This window comes from Chiloscyllium plagiosum, chromosome 13 (assembly GCF_004010195.1).
Source record: "Chiloscyllium plagiosum isolate BGI_BamShark_2017 chromosome 13, ASM401019v2, whole genome shotgun sequence".
NCBI classification, from domain to species: domain Eukaryota; kingdom Metazoa; phylum Chordata; class Chondrichthyes; order Orectolobiformes; family Hemiscylliidae; genus Chiloscyllium; species Chiloscyllium plagiosum.
Window position 1 is genome coordinate 57542279 of NC_057722.1, and position 22300 is coordinate 57564578.

Below are 22300 nucleotides of genomic sequence, written 5' to 3' on the forward strand. Positions count from 1 at the left end.
TGTGGTTCTGTTCGCCGAGCTGGAAATTTTTGTTGCAAATGTTTCGTCCCCTGTCTAGGTGACATTCTCAGTGCTTGGGAGCCTCCTGTGAAGTGCTTCTGTGGTGTTTCCTCCGGCATTTATAGAGTGCCATCCACAATCTCCATCAACAAACACATCGACCTGGACCCAATATACCGGCCACTACAGCGGACAGCTGAAACTGACAACCGGAAGCGGCAGGGACAGGCCACTATAAATGCCGGAGGAAACACCACAGAAGCGCTTCACAGGAGGCTCCCAAGCACTAAGGATGTCACCTAGACAGGGTACGAAACGTTTGCAACAAAAATTTCCAACTCGGCGAACAGAACCACAACATAAAGGGGCATTTTCAGGATTGCAAACTAACTAGTGGTGTGCCAGAGGATCAGTGCTGAGGAGAAAGTGAGGACTGCAGATGCTGGAGATCAGAGCTGAAAATGTGTTGCTGGAAAAGCGCAGCAGGTCTGGCAGCATCCAAGGAACAGGAGAATCGACGTTTCGGGCATAAGCCCTTCTTCAGGAATGAAGAAGGGCTTATGCCCGAAACGTCGATTCTCCTGTTCCTTGGATGCTGCCAGATCAGTGCTGAGGCCACAGTTATTTTCAATATATATTACTGACTTGGAGGAGGAAAGTGAGTGGACAACCTCAATATATTTTCCCATAATATATTTCACCTGTTAATTTTTGTCTTGTTTCACTTAATGTACCCATATTCCTTTTCAGACTCTTTGTGTCCTCCTCACAGTTTACTTGCCTGCTTAAATTTGGCTAAATGCAGTCAGTTCCATCATCCAATCATTCACATAAACGATAAATAGTTGACACCCCTGAGGCCATTAATTACAGTTTGTCAAGTTCCAAATGACCCAATGATCCAAAGTCTTTGTTCCCTGGTTGTTAACCAATCTGGTATCCATGCTAATGTACTACCCCCATGAGCTCTTACCCTTTAGGGAACCCACTTATATTATTAATAACGTAATCAAATGCCTTTCAGAAATCCAAGTGTGTGTCAGCTACTTAATTCCCTTTATTCACCAACTTATTACATCCTCAGTAGGACTGAATATACTTTTTAAACAGAATTTCTCTTTCACAAATTCATGTTGAATCTGCTTGACTGTATTATGATTTTCTAAATGTCCTGCTACTAATTCCTTAATAATGGGAACTGGCGTTTTCCAACAACAAATGCTGGATTAACTGATTTATAGCCTCAGGGCCTAATAATCTAAATCTTAGAGTCTTAAGGTAGTGACTGTAGAAGTAGAGAGTGCATGGGTGGCCATCTTTCAAGATTCTATAGATCTCGGAAACATTCCTCTGGATTGGAGGGCAGCAAATAGAACCTCACTATTTCAAAAAGGTAGAGGGAAAATGGGAAATTACAGACTGGTTTGCCTGTTATTGGTAGTAGAGTTCATAAGGGGGATCCAGTAGATGTAGTTTACTTGGACTTTCAGAAGTCTTTCAATAAGGTCCAACCGAAGGGATTAGCATGTAAAGTTAAAGCATATGGAATTGGGGGTAGTGTATTGACATGGATAGAGAACTGATTGGCATACAGGAAACAAAAAGTAGGAATAAAAGTCATTTCTGAGTGCCAGCCAGTAACTAGTGGAGTGTTGCCAGAATCAGTGCTAGGACCCCAGCTATTCAGAATATGTATGAATGATTTAGATGAGGCTATGAAATGCATTCTCTCCAAGTTAGCAGATCACACAAAGCTGGGTGGGAGGAAGATGCAGAGATGCTTCATTGTCATTTGGACAAGTTCAGTGAGTGGACAATTACAAGACAGACTAAGTGGATAAATGTGAGGTTATCCACTTTATTAGCCAAAACAGGAAATTAGTTTAGGAAAGAGTAGGAAAGGTGGAGGTGCAACAAGACCTGAGTGCCCTTGTTCACCAGTTGCTGAAATTAACCACTCCCAAAACCACTGATACTTAGTAACATCAGTGTGTACTACCTACCGGGTGTACTGCAGAAATTTACCAAAGAGCTTTTGACACCACTTTCCAAACTCACAATTACTTCTATCTAGAAGGATAAAGGAAGCAGGTGCATGGAAACATTAACAACTGTTAATTCCCTTCCAGGTCACTGACCATCCTAACTTGCAAATATACTGCTGTTCCTTCAATGCCACTGGGTCAAAATCCTGGATCCCCTCCCTAAGGCATTCAATCTACAGCATGTGGACTGCAGTGGTTCAAGAAGGCAGCTCATTACCACCTTCTCAAGGCCAATGAGAACAGGCAGTGATGTCTATGTTCCACGAGTGAATTAAAAAGAAATTTCTTTAAGGTATAAGGAGCATGCCCAGGTGACCTGTCAGCATTTAGTCCCAGTCATTTTCCCAGTACATTTTCTCAAGTAATTGTGATTGCTTTAATTTCCTCCCTTATTTTTCCCTCTAGGTTTTCTGTAATTCTTGGAGTATTTTCTGCTGTGATAAAACATACAAAATATTGTTCAATGTCTCAGCTATTTTCATTGTTTCCTCTTGTTAATTCCCTGGTCTGATCTTCTCAGGGAAAACAATGCTTATCTTTGTTATTCCATTCTTTTTACACAACTGTAGAAGTTTTGTGTTCATCTGTGTTTATATTTCTTGTTGTATTGCTCTCAATTCCTAATTTCTGACTTATTTTAAAGTCTTTGCCTTTAGTATTTCCCTGCTCTCAATGGTAATGCAATTTTTCTGGTTTTCAAAAGGTTTGAAAGGTTCCCCATACTATATTAATGAATAAGGTCAAAGAATGTGGAGATAGGGACAAGTGACAGAGTAGTTTACTCACTGGCTCAATAAACAGAAAGTGAATCATAGAGTCATAGAGATGTACAGATCCTTTGGTCCAACTCGTCCATGCCAATCAGATATCCCAACCCAATCTAGTCCCACCTGCCAGCACCCGGCCCATATTCCTCCAAACCCTTCCTATTCATATACCCTGGGAAATCATGTCTCACAAACTTGATTGAGTTTTTTGAAGAAGTAACAAACAGGATTGATGAGGGCAGAGCGGTAGATGTGACCTATATGGACTTCAGTAAGGTGTTCGACAAGGTTCCCCATGGGAGAATGGTAAGCGAGGTTAGATCTCACGGAATACAGGGAGAATTAGCCATTTGGATGCAGAACTGGCTCAAAGGTAGAAGACAGAGGATGGTGGTGGAGGGTTGTTTTTCAGGTTGGAGGTCTGTGACCAGTGGAGTGCTACAAGGATCGATGCTGGGTCCACTATTTTTCGTCATTTACATAAATGATTTGGATGTGAGCTTAAGAGGTATAGTTAGTAAGTTTGCATATGACACCAAAATTGGAGATGCAGTGGACAGCAAAGAAGGTTACCTCAGATTACAACGGGTTCTTGATCAGATGAGCCAATGGGCTGAGGAATGGCAAATGGAGTTTAATTTAGATAAATGCAAGGTGCTGCATTTTGGGAAAACAAACCTTAGTGGGACTTATGCACTTAATGGTAAGGTCCTCAAGAGTGTTGCTGAACAAAGAGACCTTGGAGTGCAGGTTCATTGCTCCTTGAAAGTGGAGATGCAAGTAGATAAGATAGTGAAGAAGGTGTTCCGTATGCTGTCCTTTATTGATCAGAGTATTGAGTAGAGAATTTGGGAGGACATGTTGCAGCTGTACAGGACGTTGGTTAGGCCACTGTTGGAATATTGCATGCAATTCTGGTCTCCTTCCTATTGGAAGGATGTTGTGAAACTTGAAAGGGTTCAGAAAAGATTTACATGGATATTGCCAGGGTTGGAGGATTTGAGTTATAGGGAGAGTTTGTATAGGCTAGGGCTGCTTTCCCTGGAGCATCGGAGGCTGAGGGGTGACCTTATAGAGGTTTATAAAATCATGAGGGGCATGGATCAGGTAAATAGACAAAGTCTTTTCCCTGGGATGGGGGAGTCCAGAACTAGAGGGTGAGAGGGGAAAGATATAAAAGAGACCTAATGGGCAACTTTTTCATGCAGAGGGTGGTCTGTGTATGGAATGAGCTGCAGAGCAAGAGGTGGAGGCTCATACAATTGCAATATTTAAAAGGCATCTGAATGGGTGTATCAAGGAGAGTTTATCAGACTGGACACTGCTGTTCATAGTTTACAATAAACATTTGGCCTTTGGATTCAAAAACAATTTTTAAATTTGCAGATGACAGCAATTTACCATGGTAGGGGCACAGTTGGTGTTGATATTGAGGTGGTCATGCAATGAATTGGACAACAAATGGTTAAATTTGCAGAAAGGACTAATAGTTGTCAAATGAAGTTCAATATATACAAAGGTGAAGTTGTACATGGAGGTTAATTATCACTTGGAAAGTGCAGGTATCTGTGGGATAGAAGAACAAGGGAATCTCAGAGCACAAATATACCAGTCAGATGAGCAAGGCTACATAGAAAGTAAACACAGCATGATGCTTTCTTTCTAGAGCAATAGAGTAGAACAGTCAGGAATTTATGCTAAACCTATATTGAACTTTAGTTTGACCACACTTAGAGTACTGACTGCAGTGCTGGTCAACTTACTATTAAAAGGATGTTGTAACAATCGAGAAGGTTCAGAAAAGACACACAAGGATGCTATCAGAAATGTATGGGATTTTCATCAGGAAAATATTGAAAGGCTGGGTCGGTTTTCTCTTGACTGGATGGTTGGTTTGTGATGCAGAGTGATGCCAACAGCATGACTTACCATGAGGGACTCTTCTACTCAACCTCTCCCCTCGCCTGAAGTGTGGTACCCCTCGGGTTAAACCAACACTAGTTATATCTCTCTAGGACAACAGCAACTTTACCTTCACTTTTTCTTTGGAGAAGAAGACTGAAGTATAACCTATTGGGAGATCTTGAAAATTAAAAGCTTCTGATAGTGTATTCAGAAAGAATGTTTCCGCTTGTGGAAAAGAGCATAGCTGGAGGATGTCATTACATTACAGTCACAGAGAAATCCAGTGGGAAATTCTCAAAATCACAAATTATTACAATTCAGAAAGAGGCCATTTGGCCCATTGTATCTGTGTTCAGCTGTCTGAATGAGCATCTTCACTGAGTGCTTTTTTTTAGTCTTTTCCCATAATCCTGTGAATTGTTCCTTTCCAGATAACAAGCTCAAGCTTGTTCCTATTCAATGTTTCCGTTGAATCTGCCTCACTACATGAAAAAGATTTTATGCATTTCACTTTTGCTTCTTTTAATAATTACATTAAATCTGTACCATCTCATTCTCAATCTTTTCACAAGTGAAGACAGTGTCTCTTGATCGACTCTGCACAGATCCTTCATGATTTTGAATAGTTCAACCAGGTATCCTCTCAGCCTTCTCTTTGCCAAGGAGAACATTCTCAGCTTCTCAAATCTAGCTTCATCAGTGAAGTTCTTCATCCTTGGAACCATTCTCATAAAATTGTCTGTACTCTCTGAAATGCCTTCATCTCTCTCCTAAAGTGTGGCTGCACACAATATGCCGTTGAGGTTAAACTAGTAATTTATGTGAATTCAGCATAATCTCTTTGTTCTTAAATCCTGCCCTGATTTGCCTTTCCAAAATGCAGCACCTCACATTTATCTAAATTAAACTCCATCTGTCACACATTGGCCCATTGGCCCATCTAATCAAGATCTCATTGTATTCTAAAGTAATCTTTTTTGAAGTCAACTACACCTCCAAATTTTGTGTCATCTGCAAACTTACTAACCATATCTCCCATGTTCACATCCAAATCATTTATATAAATGACAAAAAGCAATGAACCCAGCATACCGCTGGTCACAGGCCTCCAGTCTGAAAAGCAACCCTCCACTCCCACCCTCTGTCTCTTACTTTTGAGCCAAATGGTAATTTTTCACTGTATTCCACATGATCTAACCTTGCTAACCAGTCTACCAGGTGGAACCTTGTCGAACGCCTTACTGAAGACCATAAGAATCAAGTCCACTGCTCTGCCTTCATCAATCCCCTTCATTCCTTCTTCAAAAAACTCAATCAAGTTAGTTGGATATGATTTCCCACACACAAAGCCATGTTGGCTATCCCTAATTAGTCGTTGCCTTTCCAAATACGTATAAATCCTGTTCCTCAGGATCCCCTCTAACTTGTCCACCACTGACGTCAGGCTCACTGGTCTGTCGTTCCCTAGCTTTCCTTTTCCACCTTTCCTAAAAAGCGGCACCACATTAGCCAACCACCAATCTTCTAGCACCTCACCTGTGGCTATCAATGATACAGATAGCTCAGCAAGGGACCCAGTAATCACTTCATTAGCTGCCCATAGAGTTCTGGGCTACACCTGATCAGGTCCTGGGGATTTATTGATTTTTATGCATTCTGAGCCATCCAGCACCTCCTCCTCTGTAATATGGCCATTTTTTAAGATCTTGCTATTTATTTCCCCAAGATCTTTACCTTCCATATCCTTCTCGGCAGTAAACACAGATGCAAAAAACTCTTTTAGTATCTTCCCCATCTCCTGCAGTTCCACATATAGGCAGCCTTGCTGACCTTTAAGATGCCATATTCTCTCTGTAGTTACCATTTGTCCTTAATGTATTTATAGAATCCCTTTGAACCTCCTTAACCCTATTTGCCAAAGCTAACTCATGTTCCCTTTCGCTCTCCTGATTTCTGTCTTGAGTGTACTTCTACTGCCTTTATACTCTTCTAGTGATTCACTCAATCCCTGCTGTCCATACCTGACATATGCTTCCTTCTTATTCTTGACTAGAGCCTCAATTTCTCTAGTCACCCAGCATTTCTATACCTACCAGCCTTGCCCTTCACCCTAACAGGAACATACTGTCTCTGGCCTTTTGGAGTACCAAACTGTCATCCTTAAAATTCACAATGCACCTAAAGTACATCACAACCTCAAAATTTGAAATTGTCCCTTTCTTACTGAAATCTAGAACACTAATAAATATGAATAAAAACAAGGGAGCCCTTGAGAAACTCCTTTACAAACCTTCCACCAGCCTAAAAAAAATTAACCTCTCTATTTGCTATTATCTGGCCAATTTCATGTCCATGTTGGTCTAGTTCCATTATTCCATAAGATATAACTTTTTTTCACAAATCTGTTGAGTGGCACATTTAAAATGCAACTCAGTATTCAGAGCAACTTAGGCTAAGAGTAGTGAGAATATGGATTCCCTCCCATGGCTTTATATTAAAGTGCATAGTATTGATGTAATTAAGGGAAAGCTAGACAAACGTATGAGGGAAAAGGGAACAGATGGTTACAATAGCATGTTCAACTGAGGGGGAATGGGAGGAGATACATGAGGTCATAGATGGATTGTGTGAATGGCCTTTTTCTGTGTTGTACACTGTTTCTAGTCGTCTGCAAAGTGAGAATATTCTCTATCAATTCCACAGTAAGAGTCTTCTACACTTCTCCAAGGCTGAGAACATTCTATCTTTGCCCCCAAAGTGACAAAATTACTCAACTATTAAAATAAAAGTGACATTGATCCAAGGCACTCTTCATATTCATCCCTATCTGAGAATCTCATTGATTCCAATGCGCTAATCTTAATGATCCCAGTACAAGAGTCATTCTCACTCATCCCAGTGTAGGAATCTCACTGATCCCAGTGTGGGCTTCTTTCCCAATTATCCCATGGCAAGAATCTTTCCTACTTTTCCCAGTGTGGGAACGTTTCTCACTGATCCCAATGTAGGAATCTCACTTATCCCAGGGAGTGAATTTTTCTCATTGATCTGAGTGGAAGTTTTTCATTTTCTTTTATCTCATAATGAGACTCATCTGCACTAAACTGAGGCAACCTTTTTCTATTCTTATTCCAGACTGAGAATCTCCCTCAGCAATCCTGGAGTGATGATAGCCATGATGATCGGAATGGGGCTCTTGTATCATAGAGTCATACACCATAAAAAAAGGTTCTTCAGCCCACCATGTCTATGCTAACCACCAAACTATACTAATCCCACTTATCTGCACTTGATCCATAGCCTACGATGACTTGGTATCTTATGCGCTCAACCAGATATTTCTTAAATGTTGTGGGAGGACCTGCCTTCACCACCCTCTCAGGCAACACCTTCCATATTTCCACCATCCTTAAGGTGTAAAAACTTTACTCAGATCTGAATTACAACATTTCTGTGATCCTTTCCCCAAGGTGAGATCTTTTCCATCTGGTATTGCTGTCTGACAATCCTAACACTCTTCCAGTGTAGAGTGTTCACCGAAGTTCTATTATTATTACTTTTGCTTCAATGTGACTTGGACTGGACTGCAACTGTCAAAAATTGAGCAGTGAGAGTCTGCCCTCCTCAAAATCCCCCTCCTTACTGCAATGTCTGGTTCAGCTGTGAATCTACATTTAGGTCACAATCACAATGTCAATGTAATGTTAATGTCTAGTTGATTTGCAACGAATATTATCCAAATCTGTTATACTTATCAGGTCAATGCTTGAACTGACAACAAAAAAGACAGGAATCGTAACACTGGAATCAGCCTGCCGACAGAAAATTTGGTGCTAGAATCACAACAGCGACATTGACATTCATGTCTCACCACTCATTGTCAGTCTTTGACCCATTCTATGACACCATCATGTAATTTATAGCATAGCAAGAGGTCACTAGATTGCAGAGTTTAAAATACAAGTTGATTCAATCTAACTCTCTTATTTACCTCATTGTCTGCTATAATTTATTATCTTTTCCATCTTAAACTGAAGTGTTAAACCTTTTTAAAAGATTCAGCTGCATTCTACACAGATTTTCAAAACAGCAAATTGCCATCTTACTTTGATATAGAAACAAGAGTAAGGCATTTGGCTCCAGCCCAGCATTCATTTCAATCATAGCTGTCAGAATTACCCCCTATCCCTTAGTGTAGTTGCCAAGAGGCAGTGATTTTAAAAAGAATGCTGCTGTGATTATATTTCATAAGGTCATTACTGTTTCCTAATGTCAGTGAGGAATGTGAAAAATGTACAATAATCCAACCCTGCCTGCAGTGCAGAGGCACTGCTAGCCCCAAAACACCAGTAGATGCAATTTTTTGACATAGCAAGATTGAGGCTTTAACTGCTTGTTCCTAAATTTTACTTTCTGTATTTGTAAAAGGAAAAAATAGAAAACATCTATGAGCAAATCATCACATCAAAAAGGCAATTTAATTGAACTCACCAGAGAAATTAGTATCATCACAAATTATCTCATTAAACTATCAATACAAGCAATATCAAAGTCATAATGTTATCAACACCACCATTGACATAATCAATTTTAATAGCAACACCATTAACATTGTAGGCTTCATTTTCAACATTAATATTTAAAATATCATTATCAGCAACATATAAAAATCACTAAATAAGATCTTATGGATTGAGAAACAGATTTTGGGTTCAAATAGGAACTGGTTGATTTGTCAAAAACAGATGGCAACTATGAGTATTGATGATTCTGAATGGAGACTGCAGTGTGTGCAGGACGCATTCCATACTCAGTGTGTGAGAAGCCCAACAAGCAAGGAATCACAGCTGGATCCAGAAAATAAAGCACAGCACATAAAAGAAGGAAGCACAGAGAAACATCTGGCCATTAGAAACACAACATAAGATGTAAGAAATTGCTGGAGATATAAAGTGAATTAGTGATATTCATATTGTTAGTTAATAGAAAATCCAGCAACATGCACTGACGAGGAGATAAGTCCCAAGTTTGGATTCACCACAAATTCTGGGTCCATTTGTCAAAACCAAATAAATCAATATCTTGCAATAAGTCTCCTCCCTGATATATGTCATAAAACTGATGGTTTTACAGTAGTTACATGAAAGTATTTTACATTACGGGTGAGTAATTCAAGTGATGAGAACCTTATTAAAGATGTGATGTGTAATCATGACATACCACATACCTGAGGGCCCTGAAAATGAACAAAGAAGCTGTGAAGTTCTAATGAAGCAGGTTGTGAATTGTTCCGGTAAGTTTTAATTTTTTTATGTCATGGCAGTATACTTACATTAATTGTTTTGCTTTTAGATTCTTGTGGTGTTGAAGGGAAACAGGTTTCAGGATATAAACTGTTTTGACATTCCAAAATTAGAATATATTTCATTCAGAGGTCAATTGTGACATAAAAGTCATTTTGTTTATTAATGTAGCCATGATAAGCATTTATTGTTCTTTAACTGTCCTGCAGAAAATGATGGTAAGCTGTTTGCTTGAACCACTGCAATCCATTTTTTTGCAGATATATCTACATTGCTTTTAAGAAGGGAGTTCTGGACTTTTGACCCAGCACCAGTGATGGACATACTTCAAAGTCAGTATAGGAGTGGCTTGGAGGGGAACTTGCAGATTGTGCTGTTCCCATGTATCTGTTGCCCTTGTCTTTCTAGATCTTAGTGGTCATGAGGCTGAGAGGTGCTGTCGAAGGAACCTTGGTGAATTTCTGCAGTGCATCTTCTTTTCTTAATTCACAAGATGTGGGCATCACTGGCTAGGCCATTATTTAATGGCCATCCACAATTATTAATTGCTGTGGGTCTAAAGTCACATGTAGACCAGACCAAGTAAGGACAGCAGTTTCCTTCCTTAAAGGGCAACAGTTAACCAGATGGATTTTTCCCAATAATTGACAATAGTTTCATAGAATCCCTACAAAGTGTAAGCAGGCCATTAGGCTCATTGAGTCCACCCCGATCCTCTGAAGTGCATCCCAACCCCCCTCCCCCAAATCTATCCTTGTAACCATGCATTTCCCATGGCTAATCTACCTAATTTGCATGTCTTTGGACTGTGGGAGGAAATTGTTGCAGATACTGAGAGAATGGGCAAACTTCACAAAGACAGTTGCCCGAGGCTGGAATTGAACCTGGGTCCCTGGTGCTAACAGCAGCAGTGCTAACCACTGAGCCACTGTGTTGCCCATGGTCACTGTTGGATTCTTAATTCCAGATTTTTTTTAAAAATTGAAATCAAATTCCACCACTAGCCATGGCAGGATTCAAACTCAGATCCACAAAATATTATTTGGGTCTCTGCATTAGTAGTCGAATGACAATACCACTAGACCATTACCTCCTCCTAGTAGATGGTACAAGAAGGTTAGTAGATGGCACACAGTGCTGCTCCCTACTGTCAGTAGTGGAATGAGTAGATGTGATGACAATCAAGAGAGCTGCTTTGTCTTGAATAATGTTAAGTTTCTGCTGTAGTTGTTGAAGCTGCACTCATGCAGGCAATTCCATCACACTCCTGACTTGGACAGTGTGGACAGGCATTGGGGAGACAGAAGGTAAGTTAATTGCAAGCCTCTGACCTGCTCTTGTTACCACAATATTTATATGACCAGTCCAGTTCAGTTTCTCATCAAAGGTAACCTCCCAGATGTTGATAGTGGGCGATTCAGCAATGGTATTTGCCACTGAACGCAAAGAGGTGATGGTTAGATTATCTCTGGTTGAAGACAGACATTAGTTGGCACTTGTGAATGTGAATGTTACTTGCCATTTATGAACACATGCCTGGATATTGTCTAAAGTTTACTGTATATGGACAAGAACTTCCTTAGTATTTGAGGAGTCATGGATGGTGCTGAACATTGTGCAATGATGGATAAACATCCCCACTTCTACCTAAACGATGGAGGGAAGATAATTGATGAAGCAGCTGAATATGGTTGGGCCTAGCACCCTACCCTGAGGATTTCCTACTGAGATTCCTGGAACTAAAATGTTTAACCTCCAATAACCACAACCATCGTCCTTTGTGTCAGGTATGAATCCAACAATAGAGAGTTTTCCTCATAATTCCCAATTACCTCAGTTTTGTGAGGAAGATGTAAAATGTTTTCAGGAGAATTTGATTGGGAAAGTACATGGCAGATAATATGTCTAAATATGAGGTTAGCCACTTTGGTAAGAGAAACAGAAGTGCAGAGTATTTCTTAAATGGTAAGAGGCTAGAAAGTATAGATTTCAGAAGGACCTAGACATCCACGACAAGATGTCACTGAGGCTAAAATGCAGGTGCAGCAAATTATTAGGAAGTCTAATAGAATGGTAATCTTTATCGCAGGAGGACTTGAGTACAGCCGTAATGAAGTTTTGCTTCAATTGTATAGGAACTTGTTTAGATGACACCTAAGTACTGTATGGAGTTTTCTCTCCTTATCTCAGGCAAGGTATTCTTGCCATAGAGGTTCTCCAAACTTATACCTGGGATGGCAGAACCAACCTCTGAAGAAAGATTGGGCAAACTGAGCCTGTAGTTTCTATAGTTTCATAGAATGAGATGTGATCTGATTGTGATCTACAAAATACTTAAAGGGTCGTTGCAGATCAAATGTTTCCAATGCCTTTTGTGATTGAGATTTGGAGAATTATTTTTACTCAGAGGGTGGTGAATTTTTGGAATTTTCTCAACTAGAGGGCTGTTGAAGCTTAGTCAAGTATATTTAAAATAAATGTTGATAAATGTTTGATTATCGATGGTGAAGAGTATGGTGATAGTATCACTAAAGGTCATGTTCATGTTAAATGATGCAGCAGCATTATCAAGATGAATGGCCTACTCCTGCCCCCATGTTCAACTTAAGCTCAATACTCATTAAAAAAAGGTAGAAGGCATTTTGGGACCTAATGCCATATCTTAACAGTGATTAGTTAAGTATCAACTAGTCAACCAAGTATTATGTAATGAGTTACTAAACATTTTATCATCACTGCAACAACAGTTGTGCAGAAAAACTTTGAAACATATCAGAAGACTTTCTGGGAAACTTCAGAAACACTCAATCAATGTTTATTCTGGAAAGTCTCTGCAATTTTCCCCTATACACATAAAATGAAGTATTACACCAGCATATTGGATTTTCCAGAAGAAGGGAGTCCTTGATCATGGGCACCATGTTGTGGAGTGTCTTGGTGGAATGGGAAGACAACATGAGGTTAAGCAGAGTAGCACCAGCTGCTGAAGGTGAATAGGACAAAAGGCTAAAGAAGGCTCCTTTTCATTTATGGGTACAGAACATCCCTTCTTCACCAGGGCTTCCTATCTATATCCAACATTATGTGAATCTTCCCTCTCAGTATTTGAGCCACCCTGGATCCTGTTGCAGTTTGTCACCAGCGCATTGTATACCGTCACTGGGAGTGGCTGTAAACAGCCTCATAAGCAACTGTAGGAATATTGTGTCCATTCAGCACCAAGTGTTAATCCCTCAGGTGGCTGACTCAAGCAATGTAGGAAAGGTCAACTCTGATAATCTGAGATTTGAACCAAAAATGCATGCCAATTCCAGCTTTTCAAACAGGTGTGTTTTATTAACAAAGAATCCATATAGTTCCGCCTTCCAACTTAACCTGAATAATCTCCATTAACCTCTTCAAGGCAAATGTAGCACTTTCCAAACTGGACTGATTTACAAAGAGTTCTCTCTTAGCTTGGTCCTCTTAATGTTTTTCTTCATTTCCTTTCTGTCATCTTTTATACTCTATCTTGATGTACTCATTGTCTTTTTCTTTCTGATTGTAATTTTACCCCATTTAGATGATTTCCTGCTTGCCATTCTCTCTGTATCTTTCTTGTTGCTTTTCTTCCACTGGTTCAGGAGATGGACAGGAATGATGTCCCTGTAGAGTCATAGAGTTGTACAGCACAGAAACAGACTCTTCAGTCCAACGCCAACCAGATATCCTGTATTAATCCAGTCCCATTTGCCAGCATTTGGCCTATATCCCTCTAAACCCTTCCTATTCATTTACCAGATGCCTTTTAACAATTGTTTTGGCATCCAGATGTATTTTAAGTGCTGTAGTTGTATCTGCCTCCACCACTTCCTCTGGCAGCTTACTCCATACACACCCACTCTCTGCGTGAAAAGGTTGCCCCTTAGGTCCCTTTAAATCTTTCTCCTCTCACCTTGAACCTATGAACTCAAGTTCTGGACTCCCCTACCCTGGGAAAAAAGACCTTGACTATTCATTCTATCCATGCCCTTCATGATTTTATAAACCTCTCCAAGATCATCCCTCAGCCTCCAACAGTCCAGAGAAAATAGTTTTGGCTTATTCAGCCTCTATAGTTCAAACCCTCAAAACCCTCGCAATATTCTTGTACATCTTTCCTGAACCCTTTCAAGTTTATCAACATCTTTCCTATGGCAGAATGTTTGAAATTAAATGCAGTGTTCCAAAAGTGGCCTAGCCAATGTCCTGTACAGCTGCAACATGACATCCCAACTCCTGGACTCAATGCACTGACCATTAAAGGCAAGGGTACCAAACACTTCTTCATAATTCTGCTCTATCTGGAACTCCACTTTCAAGAAACTATGAATCTGCATCCCAAGGTCTCTTTCTTCGGCAACAGTCCCCATGTGTTGACACGCCATGTTCAACTTGCAATCACAGGAAGCTGTGCCATAAATATGCTGCAGTCTCAGGGATTAGGGATTAACCTTCAATCACATTTCTCCATTCCAGCAATTTTTGCTCCATTGATTGAGAAAGCCAACGAAGAATAAAGCTCACAGTAATCAATTGCTAGCACCGACCTTCTGTTCTGCTGAAAATATACATACCTTGTTGAAGTTTTCCATTTTGTATGCATCAGGACAATCACAAGAACACAAGGAGGAAACCAAAATTTATGAGTAGTGAATAGTGATTAATTAACTCTGATTTATGAAGATATTTCTGTGGAAATTACACCCATTGATGGGAATTACCAAATAGGCTTTTTTTTTAAGTTTAAATTTAACTCTGATAAAATAATAAATAATTTAAAAAGCTGATGATGAGGGAATGATGATGGAAGTCAGGAAGGTAAACAAGAAAACAAGCATTGACAAAAAGATAGAGCGACAAAGGCAAATATTTCAATTAATAATCATTTCTGGAGAAATTACCTTCTGTTAAAAAATCAAGGATATCAAGTCATTTAAGACAGAAAAGGGAGAAACAATTGATAAACTAATCAAACTTATAAGGGGTAGATGCCCTGGTCTAGATGGATTGAATCTGCATATTGAAAGTAGCTGTAGAATTGGAGGGTTTAAAAAAAAGAGAAGCAATCTTAATCAAACATACAAGATTCTTAGATGATTTGCGGACAGGGTAGATGCGGAGAGTCTAGGTCCACAAGGCATAACCTCAGAATAAGGGGTCACACACTTATTTTGGAAAGTCGGAATTTGTAGAATTCTTTACTACAGGGAGCTGTCAAGGCTGATTTGTAGGTAGATTTTTAATCAGTATGGGATTCAAAGGTTATGGGGAAAAGGGAGGAAAGTATAGTTGAAGATTATTAAATCAGCTAGGAACCTACTGAACAGCTAAAATGGCTAATCAAAATTGCCTACTTCTCCTCCTACATCTCATGGAAGAGCAAAGACTGTTACCACCCAAGACAGTGAAACATCACAGATGTACAGTCCACCACTCCAAAACCATGAGGATCCACCTACTTTGCTTCTCCAATCTACGGAATAGTTTTGGGATTGGTCCGGATCTTTCACCTGTTACAGGTCATATTTTCCTTTCTTTGTCTAAGTGAATAACGTAAGATATCAAAATAGTTGCTTCTCAACAAACTCAATATACTTTCTGAAAATTGCTTACAAATGATTGACTGCTTTTATTTGGTAACTGTGATCATGAACCCCCAAAACCTAACACCATTGTCAGAATCTCATCACTCAAGATGTGGCCAGATCAGAGCTCGATATATTGGCTGCAGTGTTACTTCACCTTTTTGTATTTCTGCTGCCCTGAGTTAAGGCAAACATTTCAGTTTTGTGTGTGTCCACCTATTTTAGAGATTTCAAGAGGAAAACATTCAAAAATGGAAAATTAATGTGAAGCTTGTACAGAATTTTGGTTTGGGGAGGAGAGAATGGAATAAAAAGATTTACATTGGCTGAGATGAAATGAAGGACAGCAGGAGGCTCATGTGGAAACTAAGCAGTAGGTAGGTGTTAGGTTGACTGGCCTGTTTCTTTGAAATGGAATTCCACAGGGATCAATGCTTGGACCTGTACTTTTAATCTTTTATCTCAGAGAGGGAATCAGAGACATGGTTCATGGGGTTCATGCAAACAAGAACCTTCAGTGAGAAAAACAGATTCCAGGCAGATCTAGGCATATAAGAGAATTCGTCTCCATCTGACAGCCATGCAGTTCATTGTGATTGTACGTATGTGAGAGTAATGGGTGGAAAAAGATGTAAGTACGTAGGATATCAGCCATTGTTCCCAAGGGTTTTTCTGCATCTGATTCTGTTGGAGCTTGGCAATTGGTTATACAACTTTTCAAATCAAGAATTGAGCAGTCGATGAGGAAGGCCCAAGTCTCCTTCAGCCAGGATTGAATTGAACTCTTGCTATTAGCATTATTCTGATGCATTGTCTACCTTTCTGGCTAACTGGGCAAACCAATCTCCATGACATGAGTATGATAATTCTTAAATCATTGACAATCCATGACCAGTGAGGTTATTGAGAAAGCAAATACAGTGTCCTCATGCACTGCCAATTACAAAACACAAAAGGGCAATGCTGTCTCTGTACAAAGTCTTTTTGGGCTTCATCCAGAATACTGTGTCCAGTTTTGGTTCCCCTCCCCCTCTCACAGTGAATATTTTCAAATCCCTGCTGAAGATTCTGAAAAGGGTTAGATACTGGTTTTAATGGTCCTTAGATAGGCTTAAAAGAACTGGGACTTCTGTAGATCAGTTCAGAAGGATCAGAAAACACAAGAATACATTCCACAAGCAAAGAAGAATGTTAGATATTAGAAGGTATTTCACTGCACTGTTTGTTGTTGATTGGCTCATGCAGTTAGTGCAGATTCCTGCAGTCATTCAAAAGGAGGCTGGAGATGTTCTTGTTTTGGGAATTGAGGATGTATTTCCTGGTCACTGTGATCTCCCGGAGCTCCTTCGGTTTCCTTCAGGATCAGGAAGAAATTTCCCAGAATGTTTTCCTAAATTACCAACACCAACATCAACATCACTGACAACAACTTTGGTATCACTAATATCAACATTGACACCAGTATTATTATCACTGACAACACCACACACATACCAAAATCATATTCAAAATCTTCAATATAAATTCATTATCATTGACCACATCCATTTCATCACTGGGCCTGAAGACCATAATCATCTATATAAACACAGCGATAGTAATAATCCCCAATATCCATTGTGAACCATAGAAAGATTTGAAAAGTATTGGACAATGTCACTAAGAGCAAGGAGTGAAGTGCAAAATGTGGTTGAGGTGTAAGATGTTGAAAAGAGGAGGCAGCTTCTCAGGATGAGAAAGCATAATGTGGCCTGTGAAGGAAGGAAGGGGAATGAGGAGTGAACAAGTCAAAATGACAGAGTATGGTGAACATAAAGATCTGGAGAGTGAAGAATGAAATAAGGAAGGAGAGGGATTTATAAATGAGGATGTAAGTAGGATGGAAGATCAATATGAACACCTGCTGACCCCTACTCCTGTGTCAGCCACATCTGCCCCTGAGAGACCCATGCTTGCCCCAAGTAACCCATTGCCCACTTCCTGAAACCTGTAGCAGCTCCAGCGGGGCAGGAGGGCAGGGTGTGGCTCGAGATTGGCTCACTGGTGATGTTCAGGCTGCAGAAGTGGAACTTGGAGATTTGGGTGGTTGAGATTGGGTGAATCTCAAGCAGCATCTCAAGAGCTTGACTGATCTCATCAGTTTTCAGTGATTGCAACCTGATCACCAGTGGTAACCAGATCACTGGGGATAAACAGATCACTGATGGCGACCAGTATCTGGGAAATGGCAGAGATTGCGTTACCTTTGTGTACAATGGCAGAATGTGTGGCTGGCCTGACCAATCCCTTATGAGACAGCATGGTAGCAATATGTACACAACTCTCAGCAGGTCCATCTTAGAATGCCGACTCCACAAAACTAACTCCACCTCAATCCCCAGAAACAGTAGGATGGACAAAACAACCACAGAATATTGCAATTGCAAGTACTAGCTTTACATCCAAAAATCACACACATTCATGCAGAGGGTAGTACATGTATGGAATGAGCTGCCAGAGGAAGTGGTGGAGGCTGGTATAATTGAAACATTTAAAAGGCATTTGGATGGGTATATGAGTAGGAAGGGTTTGGAGGGATATGGCCGGGTGCTGGCAGGTGGGACTAGATTGGGTTGGGATATCTGGTCGGCATGGACGGGTTGGAACGAAGGGTCTGTTTCCATGTTGTACGCCTCTATGAATCTATGATTCTATGAATATAACTGCGCACAAATTTGTATGCTTGGGTACACACATTTGTTAATATAAGCATACATTTGCACTTATATACTTGTACACATACACATAAACACTAATTCACCTTTGTAAGCACTCAAATACATATACACACAACCTCATACACAAGCAGAAATAAGCACACAGCAGATAGTGAAAGTGTGAAGTTGGGTCAGTGCTGAGACTGACTGCACACACTGGCAAATGGATATTTGAGCTCATTTTCTGGTATGGTTGATGAAATGTTGAGCACCCTCGGGGAAGCAAAGATCAATCCCCAGTGATTTGCCAAATATCCCCGACTCCTGGGAAATTATCTACACTCGATGATTTTTCTGAGAATGGGATGGCTTAAATAAGATGCTACAAAAGACTGAGAGCAAGCTGTTGGCTCAGACTAGGACACTCAGTTCGATGACCCTCTGGCAACAGGCATTTCCCATTAATTGGTCCCACACTAGCAGTTAGGAAAAGAGAAGTGAATAATTGTGACAATGAGAAACTCTTATCTGTCTGAGCTCAGGCAACTTACCGACTGACGTGAAAGTGAGCTTCCAGCCTTGGTTATCCCCCGAATCATCACTGTGGAAGTGAATGTGAATACTGCTGCTGTTTGTATCGATCTTTCCTGGACTTTTATCTCCACAATATGGGCCAAACTCCTTTATTCCAGCTTTAATCTGCAACAAATAAACACCAAACACAGAGAATGAACTGAGAAATCTGAACTCAGCTGGGAACCTTATTCGCGGATTCACAAGGAAAAAAAACAAATCAACAATTACACAAACAAAGTAAATGTCAATCAACAGTCCCATAGACATCCCATGTGAACATTCTGATTAAATTTAACTATAACTGATTAAAATTTCACAAAATGTTTTCAAATGGATAAAATTTGCGTTTTTGGCCAAATGAGCATCAAAATCCAGCTAATCAGTCATTATGAAGGAAGCTCCCACAGGAACATGGGAACTAGGAGCTGGAGGAGACCATTTGGCTTTTTGAGCCTGCTCCACTATTCAATATGGTTATAGCTCATCCTTTTTCTCAGTGTCCTTTTTTGCTGAATTCTAAACTGCTCCCTCTCCTCAGGCTTAGAGCCTTTTTTCCATTTTGGGAAAAATTCAGGATAGTATTAGATCCAAATTAGGGATAGTATTAGGTCCAAAGAGGAGACAAATAGAATTCTAATTTCTTCCATAAGCCATGTTGAACCACCCTTCTTGTTGCGCCAGATAGGAATGGATAATTATTGTTATTCGTAAATAGATGTCTTAAATATTTGCCATAATTTATCCACTGCCTACCCTTTTAGTAATGTTCACTAATCCATCATTGTCAACTTGTGCCTCATATTTTCATAGTTCCCTTTATTTAGATTTGGGACATTAATTTCAGATTCAACCTCTTCATCCTATATTTTCATGAAAATTTCTATCATTTAATGGTTAATCTTCCCCAATGGACCCCATGTGACAGATTGTTAATTAATCTTTTTGCATTGTTCAATATTCACTCCAGGAAATTAATCTATATGTAAATTAAAGACACTCATGATTACAATTGTAACCTTATTGCATGTATCTCTAACCTCCTGTTTAATGCCTTTTCTTACAGGGCTGCTACTGATTGGGGGCCTGTAGACAACCCCCAACGATGTTTTCTGCCTCTTGGTATTTTTTATCTTCACCCATACAAATTCCACAACATGTTATTCCAAGCTAATATCATTCTTCATGATTGTACTGACTGCCTCCTTTACTAACATTGCTACCACTTTTGCCCATTTGTTGACCTTCCTCAATACTGAATACCTGGATGTTCAGTTTGCACTCTTGATCACTCTATAGCCATGTCTCCATTACAGCTATACTATAATCATGTATATCTATTTGTGCTGTTAATTAATCAGTTTTATGGCAAATGATCAACACATTAAGATACAATGTCTTTATAATCTTGTTAGTTATCTAAGCTTGATTTTGCACTATGGCCCCATTTGTTTGTTGCCATTTTCTTTTCTGCATTCCATTTTTGTTTCTACTTTTCTGTCTTTCATTTCTACTCTTGTTTCCCCCTTCTCTGTCTCACTGATTTGGTCCCCAGCCTTTTGCTATTTCAGTTTAAACCATCCCTGCCACTACTAGCAATCTTCAAGGACCGCAATTTCCCCCCCGACGTGGTCGACGGTGCCCTCCACCGCATCTCCTCCACTTCCCGCTCCTCCGCCCTTGAGCCCCGCCCCTCCAACCGCCACCAGGACAGAACCCCACTGGTCCTCACCTACCACCCCACCAATCTCCATGTACAGCGCATCATCCGCCGTCACTTCCGCCACCTCCAAACAGACCCCAGCACCAAGGATATATTTCCCTCCCCTCCCCTATCAGCTGTCCGTAGAGACCACTCCCTCCGCGACTCCCTTGTCAGATCCACACCCCCCACCGACCCAACCACCACTCCCGGCACCTTCCCTTGCAACCGCAGGAGGTGCAACACTTGCGCCCACACCTCCCCCCTCACTTCTCTCCAAGGCCCCAAAGGAAACTTCCATATCCGCCACAGATTCACCTGCACCTCCACCCACATCATCTACTGCATCCGCTGCAGCCGGTGTGGCCTCCTCTATATTGGGGAGACAGGCCGCCTACTTGCGGAGCGATTCAGAGAGCACCCCTGGGCCACCCGGACGAACCAACCAAGAGGAGGGACTTGGAGGAGGGGCGTTGGAAATGTGATAGGTGGAAAGAGGTCAAGGTGAGGGTGATAGGTGGGAGTAGGATGGAGGCGGAGAGGTCAAGAAGAAGACATTTCCAACGCCCCTCCTCCAAGTCCCTCCTCCCTACCTTTTATCTTCTCCTGCTGAACACTCTCTGCTAATTCCTGAAGAAGGGCCTGTGCCCGAAACGTCGAATCTCCTGTTCCCTGGATGCTGCCTGACCTGCTGTGCTGTTCCAGCAATAAAGTTTCAACTTTGATCTCCAGCATCTGCAGACCTCACTTTCTCCACTAATAGCAATCAGCACTGCCCACCCCTCCCCCACACTGTGGACATGGCTGGCTGAAATGCAACCCATCCTGTTTGTATTGGTTCCATTTTTCCAATAACCTGTCCCAATGCCCAGGAATGGTCCCCTACACAATTTCTTCAACCGTGTATTCATTTGGTATATTCATATTTCTATGCTCACTATCATGTTGCACTGGAAGCAATCCTAAGATTACTACTTTTGAGGTCTTATTTAGTAATTTACATCTTACTCCCTGCATTTTGCTTATAGGATCTCATCTCTTTTTTTACAATGATATTGGTATTGATATTTACCATGACCACTGTTTACCCTCCCCCTTAAGAATGCCTTGCAGCCTCTCTGAGTCCTCATTGACCCTGGCAACAGACAGGCAACTTAGAGAGTCATAGAGATGTACAGCATGGAAACAGACCCTTCGGTCCAACCCGTCCATGCCGACAAGATATCCCAACCCAATCGTCCCACCTGCCAGCACCCGGCCCATATCCCTCCAAACCCTTCCTATTCATATACCCATCCAAATGCCTCTTAAATGTTGCAATTGTACCAGCCTCCACCACATCCTCTGGCAGCTCATTCCATACACGTACCACCCTCTGTGTGAAAAGGTTGCCCCTTAGGTCTCTTTTATATCTTTCCCCTCTCATCCTAAACCTATGCCCTATAGTTCTGGACTCCCCGACCCCAGGGAAAAGACTTTGTCTATTTATCCTATGCATGCCCCTCATAATTTTTAAACCTCTGTAAGGTCACCTCTCAGCCTCCGATGCTCCAGGGAAAACAGCCCCAACCTGTTCAGCCTCTCCCTGTAGCTCAGATCCTCCAACTCTGGCAACATCCTCGTAAATCTTTTCTAAACCCTTTCAAGTCTCACAACATCTTTCCGATAGGAAGGAGACCAGAATTGCACGCAATATTCCAACA

The 22300-nt window shown here is 40.8% G+C and overlaps 1 protein-coding gene across 2 annotated transcripts in view; it reads right to left on the reverse strand.

Annotated features, from left to right (window-relative positions):
- The window catches only part of masp1 (MBL associated serine protease 1), a 133359-nt gene that overhangs the window by 76075 nt on the left and 34984 nt on the right, over nucleotides 1-22300 (reverse strand). For both annotated transcript variants that reach the window (XM_043702533.1, XM_043702532.1), the window contains exon 6: nucleotides 18874-19021. In XM_043702533.1, the coding sequence (XP_043558468.1) occupies nucleotides 18874-19021 (148 nt within the window). The remainder of the gene's footprint in view (nucleotides 1-18873; nucleotides 19022-22300) is intronic.